Raw genomic sequence first — 24,910 nt, 5'->3', positions numbered from 1 at the left:
CCTGAGAATTAAATGTTTTGTTAAAGTACTATGTAATTATGTAATTGAATTTGATAATTAAGTGTTCTGTTAAAGCACTATGTAGTTGAATCTGATAATTAAATGTTCTGTTAAAACACTTACCAATAAAAAAGCATTTGAGTGATTGAGCATTTCGTTAAGTTACTCATTTGTAAAATTCACTGTCACTAATAATTAACAAGTGTTCTGTTAAAATAGTATGTAATTAAGTGTTCTATTAAAGCCCTATGTAATTGAATGTTCTGTTAAAGCACTCACTCACCAATAACTCTGCCTCACCTTGTCCCATACGGTTTGCCCACTGTTATACCTACCTTGTCCCATTTGGTTTGCCTACTATTATAACGTGCAGAAATTTTGCCTACTATTATACCTACCTTGTCCCATATGGTTTGCCTACTATTATACCCTCCGGAAATTTTATATGCAGTGGATTGCAGCTATGATTATATAGTTCTCTCCTACTATTATACCATCCAGAAATTTGAAATTTTATATGCAGTGGATTGCAGCTATGATTATATAGTTCTCTTTACCATTTCCCTCCAAACCCCCCAAAATAATTGTCCCAAAGCCAATAAATTGAATTACCAGAAAAGGGGTTACCTCGTATATTGATCCATGGGGGATTGGTGATCCTCTTGTAATTGATGGAGAGCTGAACAGCAGTTCCAGCATGACAGAGGATAGCCTTGGAATCGCCTGCGTTCGCTACCAGAAGTTGACGCCCATCAATCACCATTGCCGTCACTCTGCAATTTCCATTTTCCCAAGCCACCTTCTTGTCCTTCAAAATCTCGGCCTTCATCTCTCGAAAGGCCTCCACAATTGCTTTCTCCAGATTCGACCAAAACCCCGGCTTCCACAGGAGACCACAAAACCATGGCAGAACCATTAATGAAATTATGTAATTAGCATCCTCTGAAAAAATTCATAAATGAAAATCCCCAAATCAGTAACAGCTTATTTTCCCCCTCTTACCTGTTTCAAAATATTAGAGAAAAGGTTCCTCTGCAGGTAACGCTGCACATTAACGTGGCCTGAATTAGGGGCAGAACTGTAAATGGCGAATAACCCCATATCTCTATTCTGAAACTTTTTCGTCTCTGCTACAGTACAGCAGCCGCAGCAGCGGTGACCGGAATAATTGCCATATGTCACTCCACGGATTTGATTTTGCGTACATGATTGACTACCAGCCGGTGACGAATCATTCGAGGTAACAGGAATTTGCTGCAACTGAGGTGCCATCTTCAAATTTTTCACATCGAGATTCAACTACGTCTTTCTCCCTTCACAGTTAGACGGTGGCTCTTCTAAATATGTGCATTTTCATGAATATTTAAACGAGCGAGGGCAAGTGCAAGGTCTCACACGGAGAAGCACCTGGAAGCAGCGTAGCGTCCGAGCGAGGGCAAGCGTGGATCTGCTGGTTCGCATCGTATGTCGGTCTATCAATTGGATGGGTAAGATTATTTTCATCGTCTAACACTTAAATCAAAGGCTCAGAAACGTACATGTAACCCAAGAGGAAAGTTGATTTCAAAAGGAAATGCCTTACCGCATAAAAATCCTCTTCTTGGAATGGTCTATACACAATATGTCATGTTATCCTTATACTGAGAGATAATTCCAAGTAATACTATACTTTCCAAGTATTTCCTCATTTAATATTCAGATCTCTTTTCAAATCTGTTTTGAATTTTTCTTAGTCATTCATGTTTAGATTTTATGTTTCACTGGCCCTTGTCATGTTTTTTTTAACTATATTTTATTATATTTTTTTGTGATTTATCCAAAGGTTTAGGACACTTAAAGTCACCAGTCATCCATATCATCGCATATTATTCAAAAATTTACTTTATTCTAGATATGCTTACAATGCTAACAACTTCATCTTACTAAAAAAAATGAATTCCATATTTTCGTTGGTGCAGTGTGACCCTCAGAAATTGCAGAGTCTCTTCCTGTGCGAGATCAATTCAGCGAGGTAACAAGTTCATTGGCTCTGTTATTGTTTATGAAATTCTATTGATGGTATCTCAATCAAGCTTTCACAAACTCATTCAGTGTGACCCTCAGAAATTGCAGAGTCTCTTCCTGTGTGAGATCAGTTCATCGAGGTAACAAGTTCATTGGCTATGTTATTGTTTATGAAATTATGTTGATGGTATCTAAATCAAGCTTTCACAAACTCATTCAGTGTGACCCTCAGAAATTGCAGAGTCTCTTCCTGTGTGAGATCAGTTCATCGAGGTAACAAGTTCATTGGTTCTGTCATTGTTTATGAAATTCTGTTGATGGTATCTCAATCGAGCTTTCACAGACTCATTTATTTTTTCTTGGAAACCCTTTCTACATACTCAGAGTTCATGGATCTGAGTTTTCATTTTTATTTTTGGGATTAAATCTCCAACAAGAGATTTTTCCACTCTATTATTTGACTAAGCATACTAAATATGAAAACAGGGCTATGTTATTTTTTTTCAATTATTTTGGGATTAACAAAAAAGGCCAACAATTAACAAAAATAGGTAAATACGATGGAGGAATCAACAAAGCAGGTAAGAATTTCTAAGCAATATGATCATTGGATTAGAATCACTATAGATTATTAAACACGGATCTAACAAGAGTTGAAAGAGATCAAATTTCTTCATGAACATAAAGAAATTAAATTTCTTCATATACAAACTTATTTTAAAATGCAAAAATAATATATAATTTTTCATTATTTAAATGGTATTCTTGAATCTTATATATTTTTAAGTATAAGTCAATATTAATTTATATTAAAATATTTTATTCATAACTTACTTTTGCATATTTTATTATATACAACATTAAAGTATTTTCTTTCAACCTTTTTTTCTACATGTAAATATATATGAAGTTGATATTCACATAAGTTAGTTAACACAGATCTTAAAATAATTTATTTAAATAATATGTCAAAATATTTTTGAAAAGTACAAGGTTTAAATATCTTACTCACTTATCTTTTTTACTTTTAATTATTTTACATGAAATTATATAAGATTATATGGACAATTAATTAAATATGCATAGTATATTTTTTTTTCCTTTTTAGTAGAGTTGATATTGCTTTTCTATTTAGAGAATATTTTACTTGTATTTTAAGAGAGACATATGTCAACTCCAAGTTGAACTGAAACATACTTATATATCACGTTCACAATGGACTTTAAGAGACACCCCTGTCGAGACACGTGTTAACTCCAAATTAATCATGGACATTCTTACACATCATATTCACATTGAATTGTAAAATAAGCCTTTGCTCAAAAAACTTTTTACAAATCAAATCCACAAGAAACCTAAATTGATAAATGCCCTGTTATATATAAACTATCCGATTAAAATTTCAAATCTACATCCATCCAACCCAAAAACAAACATGGAAAAAATCCTGAAAAAGCATCACAGACTATGACTTTGGCCCCTTAACCTAATATTGATAAAGTTTATGTGAGCCATATATATTGAAAAAAGTAGAGGAATATGTCACTTCCTATACTTAAAATTAAGAGTAAAGTAAAATCTCATTCAATGATTTTATAAAAAAATTGTAATTTTATATTTCTTTTAAATAGATTTAGTTAACTCGTCAAAATTTCAATATTAATATTTAAGAATCAAAATGACTTTGAAATATTCAAAGTCAAACTCTCGCATAATTGCTGAAAAGCTGAAAACATTCCGCAATTATAGGAAATCACCATAAGTAACAACTAATTGTGATTTCTCTAGCACAGTATCTGAATTATAGAAACTTAAAAATTGCTTGAAACTTTCACACAATTAAGGGTATTTAACAAAATAATTGCATCAAACGCTTGGATATGACATGTCTTCAGTATGCAGACTTAACTTTAAACCAAGGTATAATCGTTAGCATCCTGGATAGTACTTTTAATTTAATTCTTTTGGCATGGTTTAATAATATATGACATACAATTTCAATTGGCTTTTTGTAGTGGGTATAAAACAGGTGGAATTAATTTTGATAGTAGAATTTATAACTCTACTGTCCATGTATAAGGAAATGGGGTAAATTTATTTATTATTTATGATTGTGTGAAAGTAAAGTGTAAAAGTGGCAGCACAAGTGTTTTTTAAACACAGTTTATTAAATGAGAAAAAAATTATCCATTCATATTAAAAAATAGTTTTTTCATGAAGATACAAGTTTTAAATAAGTTCATCATATTAATTTCTTAATCTAATTAGGTTCTATAAAATTTATTATATAATGATATGAGTATGACAAGTTTCTATTTACTTAAAATAAAAATAAATAAATAAATTGATAGTATAAAAAGTTTTCATTTATTAAAAAAAAAATTAATAATACGCAACAATAGTTTTCTAGATATATTATCTAAATTAATAATATTTAATTTAAAAATATCGTAATTACAATAAAATATTATATCAACTTAAATATATTTAAGATCTTAATCTCTAACCGTTAAGAAAGCCATCAACAATTGAAAAAGTATTCTAACAAACATTTACATCTCTTACCATTTGCTAGCCAATAATATGTTTTAGATTCTTGCATTCTAACTAACATTTACACCTCTCTCTTTTTTTTCAGAGGGGAAATCCCCTATGAAAGAAGCTGTATATATACATCATGGTACAATATTACATCAGAATATACCGTACATATGTCGCATCAAACAACGACTCAGCAATCACAATAGCTAAAGCTGTATATATACATCATGGTACAATATTCCATCAGAATATACCGTACATATGTCGCATCAAACAACGACTCAACAATCACAATAGCTGCACAACAGCGCAGGCATGTATCGCGCGTCAAATGCAAGTGGGGAAGCTAATAACCGGTCGTCCCATCCACGCGGGATACATATGTCGCATCAAACAACGACTCAACAATCACAATAGCTGCACAACAGCGCAGGCATGTATCGCGCGTCAAATGCAAGTGGGGAAGCTAATAACCGGTCGTCCCATCCACGCGGGATAACTACTGCATACAAACATTTACACCTCTTACTATTTGATAGCAAAACATATGTTTTAGATTCTTGCTTTATATGTTTTGTCTCAATTAAAATTTGGCATTTTACTAGCATTGAACCATGCCATTACTATTCTCAGCTTCAATGAGATTGGAATTAAATTAAGATGTTTATCTATTATTCAAAATTTAACTTTAAAGAGATTGGAATTAAATTAAGATATTTATTTATTATTCAAAATTTGTGTTGCTTGAAAGAGGTCAAGAAAAAAAAATTCTATTAGCAAAGAGGTGTACAACGAAGAGAAGGAAGCTATGGCTTGTGATTTTGCAACTTTGATATTTACTTCTTACATTATTCACTCTCTCCTGCTGTTACATATGATTTTCTTGGTATTGGATCAAATTAAAAGACTACTAAATGGCCTGCTACTACTAGCCGGTTCCATATTTACTGAACTTTTTATAGTAAGCATCCTTTGTACGTATCGCATTAAAGTTTGAGCATATCAAGCATCAGTTAACTAGCATCCCTTCGTGTACCATTCATTGGGTGTCCAAGGTCCATGCAAATCTTGTAAAAATATCAAACGAATATGGAATAACGCTGAGAGAAGCCCATATGGTTAAGGCAGATTCTGCAGTGAATATAAACTTTTCCAGAGTCATCAAAAACATCACTATAGAACTTATTTAGACAATGTAATTATTTCTTTTACAGTTTTAGTTTTTGTCATATTCCATTTGTTGGAAATCATTATTAAAGAGATCATGTATAAACTCTAACACCAACCAATATGTTCTATTGATGCTTTGCAAATTAATTTTGGATAATACCATTTAATGTTGCTGATAATACTATTGATATTTTGAATAAGGTAACGTTGCTTATAATACTATCTATATTTTGATTAATGAAAGGAGAATGTATTTAATTTATCTATTTAATTAGGAATTATTATTTAATATAGAATGTATAAATTACATTCAATATTTTTAGTAAGTTTAGATTGTATGTGGAAATGGAAATTTTTATTATAATTTAATTTTTTAATTTACATTTATTTAATATAAGTAATATTTAAAATTGGAAGTTGGGTGGACTCTTAGGTACAGGTTTTGTGACTCTGAATATATGTGAACTAGGGTTTTCCTCGTTGGATTAGGAGATTACTATAGCAAGTTCCTCTTCCTCTTCATTCATGTTTATAGAGTTATGTTGGACCTTATGGAGGAAGAATTGAATCATTATTCGGAGGACCTATATGAGGGCCTCCAAATTTGGTCTCATTCAGGAGTTTATGCGTCATTGTTACACTAGGAAGACCCCTATGACATGTCTGCACTCTCCTCTTGGTATAACTCCCTTCATTGACCCCACACGTCTTATTCTCATCACATGGACTTCCAGTTGTGATCCTGTTAGCCCTCCTCTTTCCTCCATTCCCTCTTGGATAGAGGGCCCCCACTCTCACCACCTTACTCTTGATCTAACTTGTTTATTTCGTAGAGTTGGACCTTGCTCTTTCACCATTCGCAATCTTTCCTCAATTTGTCTCTAAATTGGTAGAACCACCTACTCTCCCCACTTTCACGTCACTAACTACCTACGGCAACCTCCTTCTCCTTTCGTTTTTTGTGCGAACTCTTCATGTTGGAAATACAAAGTGGAGCTTTTTCACATTCCAATCGATCATCATCTCGCAGCAAGAAGTAAAGGAGGTTTCAAAACCTAGCAAAAAATGCATTAAGTGAAAAATGGAGGAACCTAACCTAGCCATGGGATCTAGAGTTAATCTAAATGACATTGCAAAAATGGAGGAGACTATTGTGGTTGGACATTTTTCCAATAAAGGGATGGTCATAACAATTATGCAAAATTGGATGAGTAAGCACTTCTCTCTTATTTTTGGATACTTTCCTTGCTACCTTATCTTGGCCAAAGGTTGGATGGAATGGCTCACGGAATCAAAGGAAGATGTGAAAAATCTCCTTTAACGTTGTTGGCAATGGAGAACATAGACTTTGTTTCTGAAAAAATGGTTGGTAGAATGATGCCAGAACTAAAAGGCTCTTGGTGATTCCCATTTGGGTTTGCCTCCTAGCCATTCCATTACATTTCTAATTGGAAGAAGTTTTTCAAGAGATTGGAAACATCTTTGGTTTCTTTTATGAAATGGACACATCTTACGAAACAACATGATACATGGCTATTGCAAGGATCCTTGTGGGAGTAAATATGCCTTGTACTTCCATACTCCATCTCAATTCAGGTTGGCTACAATACCCAATGTAAAAATTATGCAGGAGCATCCAGACTTAGCCAGCAATGTGATTGTATGTTCACATGTTGTGGCTAACAAGAGATGAATTTCATTGACCTGAGTGGTCAAAGTCAATTCTTAGTAGAGAGGGTTGGATCTCTCGAAAATTATATTTACTCCAATTATTGTATTAATTAGAATATTGTATTATCTTTATACTAGGAGATAAGTTGTTAGTATAGGTGTGTATCAAAGCTTGAGGAAAGGGATTTAATTGTTAGATTGATAAAGATAGAGATTGAGTTGTCAATGCAGTTAGGATAGGATTTGATTCATAAAGGGAAAAGGAATGTAATGACAGAGAGATTAGATGATTGAGAACAGAGTGAGTAAGCGAGATGTGTGACAGATAGGGTTTGAGATTGGAACAGAGGTCAGATAAACTGTTGTAATTGAGCTGAGAGGGCCAAGACTCTGTAATTTCCATTTTCTTGAATAATTGATTGAAGCGTGGAGTGGACACACTGTTCTGGTGCAGAAATTCATTTGTATTTGTGTATCGCATTCTGGACACTAATCCGGTATTTTTCTCTGTTTAAACACTTTATTTATAAATCACAGTCGATTAGTGTTAAGGGTTAATATTGTGCTTAAGCGCTAAACCTTTCCTTAAGTGTCTTTCTTAAAATTATGAGTTAAGCACGTGGTAGTATTCGTCAAGTGGTAAGCGGTATCTCGCACGCCCTAAAGGTTGGAAGCGGTATTTCTAAAATTCACACGATTAGCCTAAGTGGGTGACATGTAGCACGAGAAAACCACTTTTCTCGCGCGCTCTCAATTGGATATCGATCCTGCAAGAATCTGCGCGAGATTGTGCGACAGGAATTCGATTGGATAGGGCACATCGACGATGGAGATCGTCCTAGTTAGTTGGTGAGCGAACGACGCGATATCCGTTGGATCTGGAGAAGTGAGATCAACGATGAGAATTGAAGTGCTTGATAAAAGGAGAAGTCAACGAGGGACCAACAGTGATTGGTCAGATAAGTGGGACCCTCAGGGGGAAAATCCACATACAGTATCTGTTTGCGCATAGCTGATTGGTTACAAAGTTAACCAGTAGTCTAATTCCAGACTACCACCGCATTTTCGTCAACCTCTTGCGTCAAAAAGTGATCCTTATTATGAGGATTTTCCATATAAATGTGTGATATGTCACTCCTATGGACATCTTGGGGAAGATTGTCTCAATGAGAAGGTAAAAAAAAGATGGGTCAAGAAATTTCTAGGGGAATCGAACTCTGGAAGCTCTCCATCATAGAATTTAGCTAGAGGTGCACAATGATTAGGAAAAAAGGACATTTCTCCCTCTTATAAATCAATTGAACCTGAACTAGATCAAGTGAATGCACCATAGGGCATGTTGGCAATACCTTCAAAGCCAACCCCCAAGTTCAAGGATTCACACAAATCGACTGCAATGGCTTCCACGAAAGGTATGAATTCCCCCTCCCCCCACCCATTATTTTTCTTTTGATGTTTTAAATTCTCTTTGTTCCTATTATCCCCTCCCTTTCATGACTACATCTTGTCATTGTCCATTATCTGAACTACAAAATCTTTCCTTCCCCCAAACCCCCTTCCATTACCTCTTGCTCTTCCTCTATTCCTTTGAAACCCTTAACTCCCTTATCAAACCTATCACTTATCCTCCCTCCTCTTGCCTTTATTTCCCCTCACATCTATAGGTTTAAATCACAACCTTCTCTTCCTCTTCATTAAAATATGCCCCATCAGGTTTTTTCTCTAAATACAAGAGGGGTATCAAAATGTGGGATGATCAAATTACTCATAACTCTGGTTGAGGAAGGAAGTCCCTTATTTCCATAACCATGAAGTAGGCCTCCTTGGAGGTAAAGCAGGGAAAACAAAAATCCATTATCCAAACACTTAGAGAATCAACCCCTGCAAAGGAGTTGGGATGATGGTTCTTTCTCTCAACATAAGGGGTTTGACCAACCCTTCCAAAACTATGGAACTTCGAAGACTAATTACTACCCTTTCTCCACAAATTATTCTCCTTTAAGAGACTATGATCGAAGGCACAAAGTCCTATTCTATCCCTTCATCCCTTCTTCCATCCTAGTACTTTTAACATACAGATGCTTCAGGATGATTAGGAGGTCTCATATCGAGATGGAAAGCCTCCCATTTGCATTGCACTCAAGCTTGGTCCTCCTAGTATCATTTGGTAGCATATTTTACCCAAAGGGATAATGGTTTATCCTTCACTATTTTGAATATATATGGTCCATATCTAGAGATGAAGACCTTCTAGAAAAACATCTTCAATTTTCCATGTTTTGGATAAGATCACATCTATCTTAGAGGGGACCTCAACTTTAGAGTGTGCCAATCTAAAATATGGGGGCCCTTTGCTCACTCAAACCCAATGGAAGATTATTTTGTGGACAGTCTTGAGACTTTCAGGCTGGTGGACATTTTTCAAACAAAGATCCTTCCCACATGGACAAACAATAGGATTGGGAACACATATATAGCTAAGAGGCTAGATCAATTTCTTATTTTGGAATATTTATTGGATCAAAATCTACAAATTTGGTAATGAGTTTCTTTAGGAGGATATTTTGATCACAAGCCAATTATTCTAGATATGGAACTAGGGCCTCCTAAACCTATGGGCCCTTTCAATCTAAATCCAAGATGACCAGATCACCCTTCCCTCATGGAAAAGATTAAGGAGGCTTAAGTCGCTTATCATCCTTCTCTTGGATCCTCTCCTCCAATCGAGTTCCAAGAGAACCTAAAAAAGAAAATAAAATCATTTTCTTTTGGTCCAAAGAGAATAAACTACAAGAAGAAAGGTTCCTTATTGAGATTGAGGACAAGCTTCAGGATCTTCTCTCTAACTCAAATCACTCCTCAGATGAGAAAAAATCAACCCTCAAATCTCTATAGGAGAAAAAAAAATGATGACTAAGAGTAGATCTCTATGGCTTAAGGTTGGGGATGATAACACAAAATTATTTCAAAGAATTTCCAATCATAAGAAATCCATAAATACCATTTGGGGAATCACAAAAGAAGATTGAGCAAAGGCTAGTACTTTCAATGATATTGCGTAGAAAGGATGCTCCTTCAAATCCATTTTCAAAACAGATGACAAAGTAAATATAAATAAAATTATTCATATAGAAGATTACTTCCCAAGATTTATTAATGAGGATGGAAATGAAGATATAATGAGAGAAGTAACGAAGGAAGAACTTAAAATGGTGTTGCAAAGCTTTCAAAAAATACAAAAGCCTCAGTCCATATGGTCTCCCCATTGAATTTTATCAAACATGCTTTGATTTTTTCAATGACGATGTGTTGGGAATGGTAGAATGTTCTAGGAAAAATGGGAGGATGTTAGCCCCCTTTAACTCTACATGATTGGCCTTCATCCTCAAACCTAATAATCCTTATCCCCAATTCTAGGATGGGAAGGTTTGTACTATGCAAGGGAGTTTTGTAAGTAATTCCAGTTTATTGGGCATATTTATCTTAGATACCAATGGGCATCCTCAATAAAATTAATCAAATATTTCCAAAACATCTATGGGTTGGAAGAAAATATCAAAGACCATTTGATTTAACTGCATGGTCCTCCATTGCTATCCCAAAATACTTAGGAAAATGGGGATTAAAAAATATTACATGGTTTTCCAAGCATTGGCAGTAAAAGGGGCTTGGAAACTTTTAAAAGGCAATGATCTTTAGTCACGAGTCGTGAAAAAAATATATCTTTCCTTCCTCGATCTTGAGCGGCTCAAATCCACTAAGAAATATTATTTATATGATCTATTATTTGGAAGGTTATCATTAACTCGATGGACATCATCACAAATGGCCTCAGACGAAAACTTGGAGATGGCACAAATCTCCTTATTTGGAAAGACTTGTGGACTAGGAGTAAGGATACTCATTCCCTTTATGATCAGCTCATTCAAATATCAAATCATCAAGGAATTTTCTATCTACATCAAGTTTCAAATATGATAGGTTAAATTGGGCAACAAACTTGGAAATGGGCTCGAACTCTACATTTAGAGGGAGATCTAGCTATGGAATGGTCATGCTATACTAATTCTCTACAACAAAGTCTCATCTCTATATCCCCATTAGAGGATCTCTTGGTTTTTTCATATGCTCCTTCAAGTTTCTATAGCCCAAAGTTTGGGTACCTTTCCCTATCTTAGCATCCAAATTCACATCCCCCTCCTTGGTGGGTAAAGTGATTATGGAAATTGAATGTCCAACCAAAAACAATGATTTTCATGTGGTTATTGTTAAAAAATAAAGCCCCCACCTGGTACATACTCTAGAAAATATCCTTCTATGGTCCTGGTCTATGCTCTCTTTTCCTTGAGGACACTAAATCAATTTCACAATTACTTATTCATTTCCCCTTCTCCAAAAATTCATATGGAATGAAATATAAAAATTAAAGGAGTGGAATATTCATGGAAGAGGATTACAGTAGAGGAGTTTATAAAATCTTGGCTTAACAAAAAACCAAAATCTAAGTTAAAATCCCTCCCTTTGTTCATTTGTTGGGGCATTTGGCTTAAGAGGAACTTTGCTACCTTTTAAGAAAAATGTCAATCCTTCATCAAGGTGGTTTGCAATAGCCTTGATTTACTGTATTCTCTCCCCAAAAATTCGCCCATTCAGTCTCAACAAAATCACTCTAGAGCAAACATTCAAAAAGACAAGCTTTGGGATTTCTTTGATGGAGCAGCCTAGCGAAATCCTTCCATTGGTGGAGCACGATGAATCATTCATTTATTAGATACACACCTCTACTCTTTTTCATATAACATCAGATTGGAGACAAACAATTTTGTTGAATTATTTGCATTGAAATTTCTTCTAGAATTAGTTGAATTTCTAGAAATGAGTGACATAAACATCTACAGAGATTCTATGATTTTGTTAAATTGGATGATTGGAAAATAAAAACTAAAAAATCACACTCTTCTCCCTCTCTATCAGAATATCACTTGCAAATTGAGGAGTTTCTCTCATTTTTCTTTCTCACGCGTTTCAAAATAAGAGGAAGTATCCAGTCAACTTCCCGAATATATGCATTTCATATGAATTGATGGCATGAAATATTTGTATTGTTATGAGGAAAATACAAAAATATATTTATTTATTTTGAATAAAAATATTTTATTAGAATTATAGTTGTTTTAATTCATGTTTTGAATATTTATTTCTTTGTTGAATATTTTATGGTTTAATTATTTAAGCAAATCATTTGCAAAACCTATTTTTATGCACAATTCTAGGTTGTCATGTCGTTATTGTTATTTTCTAGGGAGGAGAAGTGAAATTTCACCTATGCATTCTTGATAAGGGTCAAATATTCATATATCCAAAAATGTAAATTCAAATTGAAAATCCTAACTCACAATGGATCTAAACTTAACATCTTGATAAATGGGGTTGAAAAATAGAGACGTGTGTACATCCCATGAACCAAGGATTGTAATGAAGTGTACAACATGTATCCTTGACATTATCAAACTCAAAATATGAATAAATTGTAAGCACAAGGATAAATATAAACTTTTAAAGGATTCCCAAACTTGAGAGATCCACTAAAGAAGATTTATGATTCAAGATGGAAATTAATTAAAACAACGTATTATTTATAAGTTGTATTGTATGATCTAGAGCTTATTCCCCAAGGAAGAAGGAATGAGACAAACAATGCAATGATTAGGGAGTAAGAGGGTTTTGGGTGGAGAATATGCCCCAAAATAAAGTCAAAGTAAAAATCCATGGAGTTGGGATATTCAAGTCAACAAGAGTCATGATAATGGAACCATCAAATAAGGGAAATAAATATTGTAGGAGATGACTAGGACCAATCCCTAGCCCAAGCATGACAAGAAATTCACTTCACAATTTTATTTGACCAAATACTCTTGCCTTGGAGATTCAGTGATTCAGTATTGTATTACGAACCTTGAATATAGAGATTCCCAAACCAAATTCTCAACGTGGCAATTTTTATATGTATTATGTATTATCTAATATTTGTCAACATCGTCAACACATAAAAGTGAGCATGGTATTAATCACTCAATTTTATTTGAAAATAAAAATAAAAAGTGTGAAATAAAAAAGGCCTCTTGAGTGTGTGTAGATCAAATCAAGAATTACCATGTCTAGAATTTCATTATGTATGTCAGGCCAGGAGAGTAACTCCACGAATCAATTGTGTTTTTGCATTAAGAGAAAACATGGATTTATACAAGGAGAGGGAGATTATTAGGATTCATCTCCCAATGTTTCTTCATCTCCAATGTCCTTTATTTTCTATTTACAATATTTACATATTTTTTCCTAATCCCATTTTCAATCCATGCATGAAATTTCTTGAATGTTTTAAAAGATTTAGATTTATTCTTCAGTAAATAAACCCATCACATTCTGTTGTACTCATCAATAAATGTCATCATATATTTATTACCATTTTTAGAAGGAACAAGCATTGGGCAACATAAATCAAAACGAAAGAGTTCAAATTTTCTATATGCTCTGGAATGAGATTATGAAATGATTGTTTGTTGTGCTTTCCTAAGATATAAGCATCACATTGTTTAAGTTTCCTAGGAATTGTAGGCAAACCAGTAACACCATTTTTCTTCAACAAATGAAGGTTGTCATAGTTCAATTTCCAAATCTAGCATGCCATATAAGACTTGATGGAAGTGTACCTTCATCATAGTGAGAATTGTATGAAAAGTTGTGTGCACGAGAAAATGTTCCTTGCATTCTTACAAGTAATTCTTCCTATATCCCAGTCATGATAAGTGAGTGATCTGATACTTTTCCGACCTCAACGTTTCCATCAAATATGTGAATGAAATTTCCTTGCTGGTGGATGTCGACCAAAGACAACAAGTTTTTCCTTAACTCTAGGAGGTATAGAACATCATGTAGAAATTTTTTTGGAAGAACAAGCAATTTGAGCCTAATTGTGTCAAGCCTTGATTGATTAATTTTTGACTTCTTTGTAAAGTAGACTGCTCCATAAACATTATCAGTGAATTCTTCAAATAAATCTCTTCTGAAATTCATGTGGAAAGTTTCTCTTGAATCAAGCAACCAAGCATCTTTCCATGAAGCAAGTGAAGCATTAAATAATCTTCATTTACTCCAACGTTACAATGTTCCACAACATAATGAGAAGACTTGGGTGCTTTTCCTTTGATTTTCCTTTCTCTTCATCCCTTTCCTGTCTAATCTTGTCCCATGAAAATTTACATGTGGAAGCATGAGGACCTTTTTTGTTACACCACATGCAATGAAGGTCAGACCTTTCTCCTTGAAAATGTTTTCCTCCCTTGCCTCTAAAATTATTCTTTCCACATCCTCTTCTGCTGCCTCTTCCTCTAGAAGAATCATGTGCATGATTCTTCTCTTTCTGTGCAAGGAACACAGCTTCTTCAGAAGATTGAGGAGTTGTCTTTTTCCCATCAGCAATCTTCTTCTCAAGGGAGTCAAAGGAAATCTCCTTAAGTTTGGCACTTGCTTGCAATGACTCAAGATAATGTGAATAAGTTGGATATAGTGTCTTGACATAGATTGTGAGAGGAACATCTATTTCAACATCAGTGGCTTTTATGTCATGCATAAAGGCTCTTATTTCTAATGCTAAGGCAATAGGGTCATCATTTTTCAATTCAAGATTAAACAACTTGATCATCAATTGAAGAACTTCAAGCTCATGAATATGAGTCATATAATTCCTTCAACTTCTTTAAAGCTTCAAAAGCATTTGAAAATGGTGAAATATGATGACTCGCCTCATTTACTTACGTTGCAATAAAGGCATAGATCTTATTGTTCTTGTTTTCCCAAATGGCAAGCTCCTTGTCTAGAGTGGGCTTTTCAAGAGGATTGCCTCCGCTTTCACAAACTTATTTCCGCAACTCATTGAAAATAAAGGTGTGTTTTTTCTTCCTGGACCATTTTGGTAGTTCTATTTGCCAGTGAGAACTACTCTGACTATGGAGATGAGTGAATGCATCATAAAACAATTGAATTGAGCCCAAAATAGTTACAATACTTGCAACAAAAAATTGATGTCTTTACAATAAAAATAATTGGTTATTTCTTCAAAAAAAACTTGAACTCAATATAGGCTCTCAATATACCTCCAATATATACCTTCCATATACCATATACCATATACATAATTTTATATCATATCTTATATGGCCATTAAAAAAGAGCTATGTGAATTTCATATGACATTATTCATATGCGACCATATATGGCTAATAAAAAACTTTGGATTATGAAACCCACCATAAAGTATATACCAACGAATTGTTGAAAATGCATCAAGAAAATATCAATTTGACTTTTCCTTGGTCAAACTAGAGAAAATTTGAATTTCTATTTCAGCAGAAATATTGGAGGTAGTTAACTGAGGTGACATGGAACTTTTCACTCGACTAACATAGTTAATTTGAGTTGGGGAAGCTTGAGTTCATTTCAGTATGTTTGATTGTTAATTTGTAGAAATCTGTTTCAGTTAATTTTAGTTATTGTCAGTTTAACTAGTTCTAATTGTCAGGAGAACTAGTGGAGGTAAACTTATGGAAGTGGAACTTCAACCACATTTAGTTATCAACTATTTAACTAATTAATCAGCCCAAAATAATTTTTTCTTGCAGATAATTCGATTTACCCAGTTGAGATGGAGATTCCAAGGCAGTGTACTATCATTTGTAGCATATTCCAATGTGTACAAGTGGTGCATGCAGTCAGAGGAAAGACCCTAGGGAATTGTGCAATACAATAGTGGTAAATTCCTAAATAATAGGGCCCAATTTCCCAAGGGAACAACGCAAGGAAATAGGAGCTTGGAGGACTTGAAAATTGGCTAATTTTTTTCCAGAGTTAGTCAATCAGGCAGAGGGATAGACTATACACTTGCAAGGTGTGCTCAGGCTTGAGAAAGAATATTTATTTCATCTATATTCTCTTATTAATGCAATATAGATAGTAGAGTACCTTCAAGTCTTGTGATTTAGTAAATTTCATGAGTAGTTTTGAATCTACACATTAATTTCTACATGTTATCAGAGCTAGAATCACTGTAGAACAGAGATTTTGAAGTGGTCATTGCAAGAGATTCGAATTTGAAGATCAATGTTGCAAGTTTTCTTCAAGACTGAGAAGATGGCTTTCAGTGGACTCAGGCTCGAGTATGCCTTGGAAGGCACCTCAACCTTTGTTGCTTCGAAGGACCGCATGGAGGCAGTATTGGATGACAATGGGCTGATATAATACATCAAGACAAATGTAGAAAACCCCCAAGAATTTGATGCCCGAAATCTTTCTCAGTGGAAGAAATATGTGGCCAAAGCAAGGAGAATCATATTGGAGGGAGTAGGGATCATATTATCTTGAATCTCCATGGAAAAGAGGCTTTGTTCGCAATATGGAAAGCATTGACTGAATTTTTTGAGAATAATAGTGACCACGGAAAGTTGGCACTCAAGGACAAGCTTTGAAGTATCAAGATGTAGAAGAATGACACAATTTTGCAGTATCTGAGCATCTTTACATAATGTCGTGGTGAACTTGGTGGGGTCAGTGTTAATGTCCATGAATAATACTTGGTCTCTCTAGCCTTTTTGGGCCTTCCCAAGAGCTGGAAGAACTATCAAGATGCGATAAATGGTAAGGAGAAACTACCAAGTTGGGAGCACTGATGGTCTGACCTAGTACAAGAGGAAACAAGGTGGAATACCATAGACGGGACTTCATCCAAGGGTGAGGATAAAGATAATTGTGCCTTGTCTAGCAAGGCAAAGAAAGGGAAATGGAAGAAATCCCAATCCAAAGAAAAATCTAGTCAAGGGGGCAAGAAGAAAGACGTGTCCATAATCAAGTGCTTTGACTGTCATGAATTCGGGCACTATGCCACGAAGTTTCCACACAAGAAGACAAGCAAGAGGACCTCAGGAGGAGGAGCGAGTGAAGCTTTGGCTTCACAATTTGAGCTTAATTTTACTCTCACTGTATGCATGGCCAGCATAGTGATGGGAAGCGTGTGGTACCTCGACAGTAGTGCCGCATTCCATATGATGGAGAATATATATTTTTTTAGTGATTTGGAGGAGAAGGATCTGCATATGCACATCGATCTGGGAGATGATGGAAGGTACAGTGCGATCAAGATTGGTACATTCACCTTTCAGAGGGACTTGGGCTTCCCTCTCAGGCTCAAGGATGTGATGTTTGTTTTGGGTCTAAAGAAGAATATTTCCTTCGTTGCAGTTTTGGAAGACCGTGGTTACGATGTGATATTCAGCAAAGGAAAGGAATTCTTGAGACACATAGCCATGGGACAAGTGAAGTAAATCAGAGTTCCTGTGAAGAACCTCAACAAGCTATATGTGGAGGATTGTGTTACGTTGAGGACAAAGGCAGAGAAGGTGTAGAGTCGCAATGTCGACAAAGTTTGGCATAAAAGACTTGGCTATTTGCATCATGCCACTTTTAAGATCATGCAGAAGAATACCACATGCCTCCCCAAAGGAGCACTAGAGCAGTAGGATACAAGTAAAAGGTGTACCTTGGGGAAGTACACAAAAGCCACTTTCCATGATCGGGATAGTAGAGCACATGCAGTCTTTGAAAGGATCCACTCTGGTCTTTGTGTACCTTTCTCAACAGCCTCCACTGCCAAGCACAAGTATTTTTTCATCTTTATTGATGACTTCTTGTGGAAGTGTTGGATCTTCTTCATGTGGAAGAAGGATGACACTTTCTCAAAGTTATTAGATTTTAAGGCACTGGTGGAGAAAGAAACATGCAAGAAGGTGAAGGCTCTTAGGAGCGATAATGGAGGTGAGTGAATGGCGAATGAGTTCAATTTTTTTGTGCAAAAGAAAGCATTTGACAAGAGTTGACAGCACCCCACAGCCCACAGTAGAATGGGGTGGCTGAGAGGAAGAACTGAAGCATTGTGGGAGCAGCACAGATGATGTTACATGACCAAATCCTACCTCTGCACTTGTGGGTTGAAACATGCAACACAACGGTCTATTTGTAGAATGGGAGTCCTCATCGAATTCTTGGCGTGATCACACTAAAGGAGGCTTTCTTGGAGAGGAAGTTGGATGTGTCACACTTCATGATTTTTGCAGCCTTTGTTTACTGCCATGTCTCCAAAGAGTCAAGGAAGAAGTTAGAGTCGACAACAGAGTTGGGGGTATTTATGGGTTACACAAAAACTCCCAACAACTACCATGTATATTTTCCATCCCTCAGAATGACAATTGTACGACGGGATGTCAAATTTGATGAAGGGAAATCCATGTAGTACTTTGTTGAGAGGGAGCTTCATATTCCACCAGAGGAGGAGCTTTTAGCTCCAAAGGAGGAGCCTCAGGATGTTGTGGAGAAGCCAAAAGTTGAGGAGCAAAGAGTGGAGATAGTCACTCAACCAAAACCATCCAGAGAAGGCAAGAAGAGAACCAGAGAAGCTGAGAGACTTGTGCAGGACGTGAGGGAGAATGTTGGTGCTCCTTCAAATTAGCACAAGCAAAGAAGGTCACCAGATCAGTACATTGGCTACATGGATCTAATGATTGAGGTAGTAGAGACTAAGTCATCCTCTTTTGAGGAAGAAGTAGAGAAACATGTATGGGTTGATGCAATAGTGGAGAAGTATGAATCCATTGTGAAGGATAGTGTTTGGGAAGTGGTCCTGGGACCAATAGACAAATCAGCTGTGGGTTGGAGATGGATCTTCAAGGTGAAGCAAGCCACATACGAAAGAATAGAAAAGTACAAGGCTAGATTTGTTGCCAAGGGGTAGTCTCGGGTGGAGAGGATTAACTATGAGGAGACATTTTCTCCTATAGTAAGTTACTCTTCTATCATATCAATCCTCGCTTTGGTTTCACATATGGGTTGGAAGATCCACCAGATGGATGTGAAAACTGCATTACCCAATGGAGTTATTGAGGAGGAGGTGTATATCAAGCAACCAGAAGTCTTCAAGAATTTTGATCGAGAGTCTCATGTGTGCAGAATCAAGTGAGTGTTGTATGTTCTCAAGAAAGCACTGTGTGCTTGGTACACTAGGATCAATAGTTATCTCACAGTTTGGGCTTCACCAAAATTGAAGCAGATGCAAACATCTATCATATTTTGGTAGAAGATAAATTGTTGATTATTGTTTTATATGTTGATGACTTGATCTTGACTGGTGATGAGTAGTTGATCAGATCTTGCAAGGAGGACCTTCTAAGAGAGTTAGAGATGAATGACATGGGTCTCATGCACTACTTCCTTGAATTGTAAGTATGACAAGGTGATGGGAAATTATGCCAATGAGCTACTTTAGAGGTTCTATATGGACAGGTGAAAACCCATGGAGACTCCTCTAGTGACCAATTGGAGGAAAGAGGATGTCACTTTAGGTGAGGAAGCGGATGCGACTATTTACCGGTAGTTGGTAGGTTCACTCATGCATCTTGTGAACACACGACCAAACATGTGATTTGTAGTCAATCAGTTGATTCAAGCTATGGTCAGGGAAACCAAACTATTTTGGAGGGAATTTAAGCATGTTCTACAGTACCTCAAATACACTACCAAGTTTGGAATATGGTATAAACAAACAGAGGGAGTGAAGTTGTGTGGATTCATAGATGCAGATTGGGCGAGAAGTCCATTAGAATGGAAGAGTACATCAGATGGAATTTTCAGTGTTGGGTCTACAGTAGTTCCTTGGTACATCGAGAAGCAAATATTTGTGGCACTCAACTAGATAGAAGCATAATACATGGCTGCAAGCCAAGCAGCATGTGAAGCGATCTGGATGAGAAAGATACTTGTTGGATTTTTTTGTCAGAAGATGGATCCTAATATGATTTATTATGATAATTAGAGTTGCATCAAACTCTCTGAGAATCTTGTTTTTCACGATCGATCCAAGCATATTTATATTTGGTATCACCATCTACGGGATTGTGTGTAGAGGTATATTATGTTGTTGTAGTACATTCCAATAAAGGAACAAGATGTTGATATTTTGACAAAGGCCTTATCAAGAGGAAAGTTTGAGTTCCACAAGTGCGGGATAGGTGTGATTGATCGAGGTGGATATTAATGGCCACCAGCCAATTCCACTTGGACCCCCACCATTGTTTCTTTCAGTTTTTTAGTTTCCTTAATTACAATACAGTTTACTATTTTTAGCAGTTTTTCAAGTCCTAAACTTTCGGAGTCATTTTGAGGCCCTAAACGATGTTTCTTTGGGAAAAATGGGAGCAACATGGATCTATGGACCAATGTTGCTCACTCAAAAGTTTTATTCCTCACATAGATCTTTCTAACTAGGTATTGTGCGCGTCAAACAGAGATTGTATGCCAAAGTTACGACCCCGGGAAGTTGATGTACCAATTTACCCAAATGGGGCCCATAGTTTGGTGCTTCATCTCCTAGGCTTAGGTTTTAAATTGGATATTTAGGGTTTTCCATTGTTTCTAAACAATAAATAGGCCTTCGAACCTCATTGTAACATAGTTTAGAGGCATGTAGCCGGTACATCTCTTCTCAGAGATAAGCTACCATCACCCGAGCTAGTATTATTTCCATTCTGTTTGTAAGCATATTTCAGTGTTTGATATTAATGAAATGAATTTTCATTTCTACTACATATTTGTATTTATGGTTATATCTGTAATTTATTTTATTCCTATTTAAATCTGGATCAGTGGTATCAGAGTGGTCTGCTCTTTCTCTATTTTTTTCTTTGCATGTCCCCAACGTGGTCGGGATATAAGGAGTTAGGGCTTGAGCTAGTCGAACCCTTGCAAGACGAGCCTCACAAATCTTGACTACCTCCCATGGCAGATGAAAATAAATGTGAGGGGGCATAAGATCCTATCAAAATATTGCTCGAAGAGGCCCTCGAGAGACAAAGGAATGCCATGATGGACAACTTTGCCCAGATCCTTCAGCGGCTACCCAGGGTTGATACATCTACTTCCAACAGCTACTCTGGAAGCGCCACACCCTTTAAGGTACATGTTAACTTTGACATTCCCATATTTGAGGGTCATATAGATGCAGATGATTTTTCCGGCCGGGGAAAGATTACTTTCGCTCTTCTCCAAGCCACCCCCCACGTCAAGGACTGGTGGGAAACCTACTGCGAGCAAAAGGATGAAAGTACGGTCTCATTTTTTTCAGCTGCACCCACTTGGAATTCATTCTGGGCTGCTATCAAGGAGTAGTACTACCCTGTCGGAAGCTATGAGGATAAATACATAAAGTGGACCACGCTGTGGTAGGAAAGGGACCAAGACGTGCCGAAGTTTACCAATATTTTTCATACCCTTCGCACACAGTTGGGTATTAAGGATTCTGAGTAGCATTTGGTACTCAAATATCGCAGCTTCCTACATGGGTACATCCAGGCCGAGATGGAGTTTCTGGGAATCTCCTCGCAAGGCATAGCGTACCGGTACGCTGTCAAGATCAAGCAGAAGTTTAAACAGAAGAAGCGAGACTTTGGATCTGCGAATCCGAAGCAAGGGAAAGGTGCTCCCAAAATGTTGAACAAAAGACAAAGCTAAGGCAGGGTGGCCCAGGACAACCCGCCAAAGCCGCAAGAAAAGGACAACACTGTGAAGCCAAAGAAGGACATGGGAAAGTGATTTGAGTTCCATAAGAGCTCCACTCACAACACAAGTGAGTGTCGGGCCAAGGAGCCACTGGTGGATGAGCTAAAGTCTTTGAAATCAGATGAATGTTTCGACTCTGAGTCAAAACCCGATAAAGGGAATGATAAAGGGAAGCAGATTATCGATGAAAATCCCAACACCATCATTGCCACCATGAAGATCCAGAAGGAGGAACTCGAAGATCTAGAGGAGGAGGAGCTCCTCTTCCACTCCCAGATGTGGGTAAAGGGTTCCCCGCTATAGTTCATTGTTGAGAGCGAGAGCCAAAAGAACCTCATTTCGGCAAAGGTCGTGAAGCGGCTGGGCTTATTGACCACAACACATCCACAACCATATGCCATTGGGTGGCTTCACCAAGGACGGGATCTTCGCGTGAGCCAGCAGTGCTACCTTCCATACAACATCAAGCCCTTCATGGATGAGGTATTATGTGATGTTTCTCCCCTTGATGTTTGTGATGTATTATTAGGCCAACCATACTTATGGAAGCGACATGTTGTGTACAAGTCAAGACCTCATGTTGTTATTGTTACTTTTGGAAATAAATTGTACAGGATATCGGAGGTAGCACCGCCTATCGTCATCTCTTTGCTTACTACAAAACAGTGCAGTAAGCTCATTTCCAAAACCTAGAAATTTGTTTTCCTGATGATACGCCCTCAAGGAGAAAAGAAGGCAGTGGCCAAGACTTCCAAACAGGGCCCCTCTACACAACAAAAGCAGATGGACAAGGTTGTGGATGAATATGAGGACATCTTCACCTCCCCTACAGGGGTGCCTCTGCACTGTCAGGTCAAGAACTCCATCGATCTGACCCCAGGTGCACCATTGCCCAATGGACCAATCTATTTGTGCTCCATTCTAGAGAATGACGAAATCAAGAGGTAGATTCATGAACTGTTGCAGAAAGGTCACATCCAACCGAGTTCATCACCCTGTGGGAGCCCGATCGTGTTGGTACAGAAGAAGGATGGGACTTGGAGACTCTGTATTGACTATCGGGCACTGAACAAGATCACTGTCGGGAATAGGTACCTGATCCCGCGAATTGATGACCTTCTGGACCAACTGAAGGGGAAAAAATATTTCAGCAAGATCGAATTGAAGTCAGGATATCACCAGGTACTAATCGAACCCTATGATGTGTGGAAGACTACATTCAGAGCCAAGGAGGGCCTTTTCGAATGGTTGGTTATGCCTTTTGGGGTTGATAAATGCTCCTGCAACCTTCATGAGGTTGATGGATGACATATTACAGCCATTCACCAAATCATTTGTAGTGGTATACTTGGATGATATCCTGATCTTCAGTCAGAGTTGGGAAAGGCACCTCCATCACATCCGATGGGTTCTCCAAACATTACGACAACACAAGCTATGTGCCAATTTGCAGAAATGCACTTTTGGCATGACCCAACTTCAGTATCTAGGATACATTATTGATGAACGAGGGGTGCATATGGATCTAACCAAGATCCAAGTCATTCGAGATTGGCCGGCTCCAACCACTCTGACAAAGCTCCGCAGCTTTTTGGGTCTTGCCAATTTCTACCGCAGGTTCGTGTTGGGATTCTCTCATATCACTTGGCCGTTGAGTCAAGTCACCAAGGGAGGAGCGAAAGAAAAATTCTTTTGTTCTGAATCTCAACAGAAGACATTCACAGAGTTGAAACATCGCCTATTCTCGGCACCCGTGCCTGCATTACCAGACTTGCAACAACCATTTGAGATTGAGACAGGTACCTTTGACTATGTTATTGGGGTAGTCCTTACTCAACACAGTCATCCAGTGGCATATCATAGTGAGACACTTTCAGACACAGTCCAAAAGTATAGCACTTATGACAAAGAGATGTATTCCATTGTGTAGGCCTGCCGATAATGGAAGCATTACATTTTGGGGAAGGAAACAGTCATCCACACAAACAACTAGCCCCTGTAGTTCATATAGATGCAAGGGAAGTTGTAGGATGATCGCCATCAGAAGTGGTCCACATACCTGAAACAGTTCCATTTGAATATCAAGTATAAGAAGGGCAGCACCAATAATGTTGCAGATTGCCTCAGTCGACCACCGATCGTGGCGTTAACCACCGTGGTCAACTCTTGTGGGTGTGAGACTTTTGATTGGCCACTTCTCTATAAAAGTGACCCAGAATTTGGCCACACATACCAGACGCTCTTGGAGGGTCAGCATGTTCCATATTTTCACCTCCAGGATGCCTTGTTATGCCACCTGGGTCACCTTTGTGTTCCTTCAACCGAGCGGGCCAGGATGATTTGGGAAGCGCACTATAGTCAAGCTATTGGGAATTTCGGGGTCGATAAAATGGTGGTAGTACTGCAGAAGTATTTCTATTGGCCGAATCTTCGACGGGATGTTGGGAAGTACATCAGATCCTTCATTGCCAAACCGACCATCAAGAAGCAAGGCCTCTATACTCTGTTGCCTACCCCTAGCTGACCTTGGGAATTCATCTCCATGTATTACATGTTAGGCCTTCCTTCTACTAAGCATGGAAATGACTATGTTCTTATGGTCGCTGATAGATTCTCGAAGATGGCCATTATGGCAGCCTACAAGAAGAATATCACGGCAGAAGCCACCACTAAACTCTTCTTTGAACGAATGTGGGTACACTTTGGGATCCCACAGTCTATCATCTCAGATCGGGATAGCAGGTTCCTCAGTACATTTTGGTCCAGTCTTTGGTTGATGTTGGACACCAAACTCACTACGTCCATAGTTTTCCATACCCAAACTAATGGACAGACAGAGGTCGTCAACAGGATGATCGTACACATTTTG

General features: G+C 37.2%; 1 protein-coding gene across 1 annotated transcript; it reads right to left on the bottom strand.

Moving 5' to 3' along the window:
- Positions 1–553: 553 nt before the first annotated feature.
- On the bottom strand, positions 554–1,272 carry LOC149200713 (putative protein phosphatase 2C 58). Its single transcript, XM_089401043.1, has 2 exons — positions 1,003–1,272; positions 554–880 (listed from the first exon to the last, which is right to left on the bottom strand). The coding sequence occupies exons 1-2, from the start codon at positions 1,270–1,272 to the stop codon at positions 554–556; spliced, it is 597 nt and encodes a 198-aa protein (XP_089257169.1).
- Positions 1,273–24,910: the final 23,638 nt, after the last annotated feature.

Source organism: Pinus tabuliformis, chromosome 2_1 (genome assembly GCF_031772625.1).
Source record: "Pinus tabuliformis cultivar Carrire ecotype Pingquan chromosome 2_1, CPIR1, whole genome shotgun sequence".
NCBI lineage: Eukaryota > Viridiplantae > Streptophyta > Pinopsida > Pinales > Pinaceae > Pinus > Pinus tabuliformis.
Note: the sequence above shows the minus strand (reverse complement) of the source record. Positions and strands in the feature narration are given on the sequence as shown.

Bases quoted from the DNA above. Each gene is read 5' to 3' on its own strand.
- LOC149200713 (XM_089401043.1), bottom strand. From the start codon at position 1,272: ATGGCACCTCAGTTGCAGCAAATTCCTGTTACCTCGAATGATTCGTCA. The intron at 881-1,002 runs GTAAGAGGGGGA...CTCCTGTGGAAG, and splicing joins TCTCTAATATTTTGAAACAG to CCGGGGTTTTGGTCGAATCT.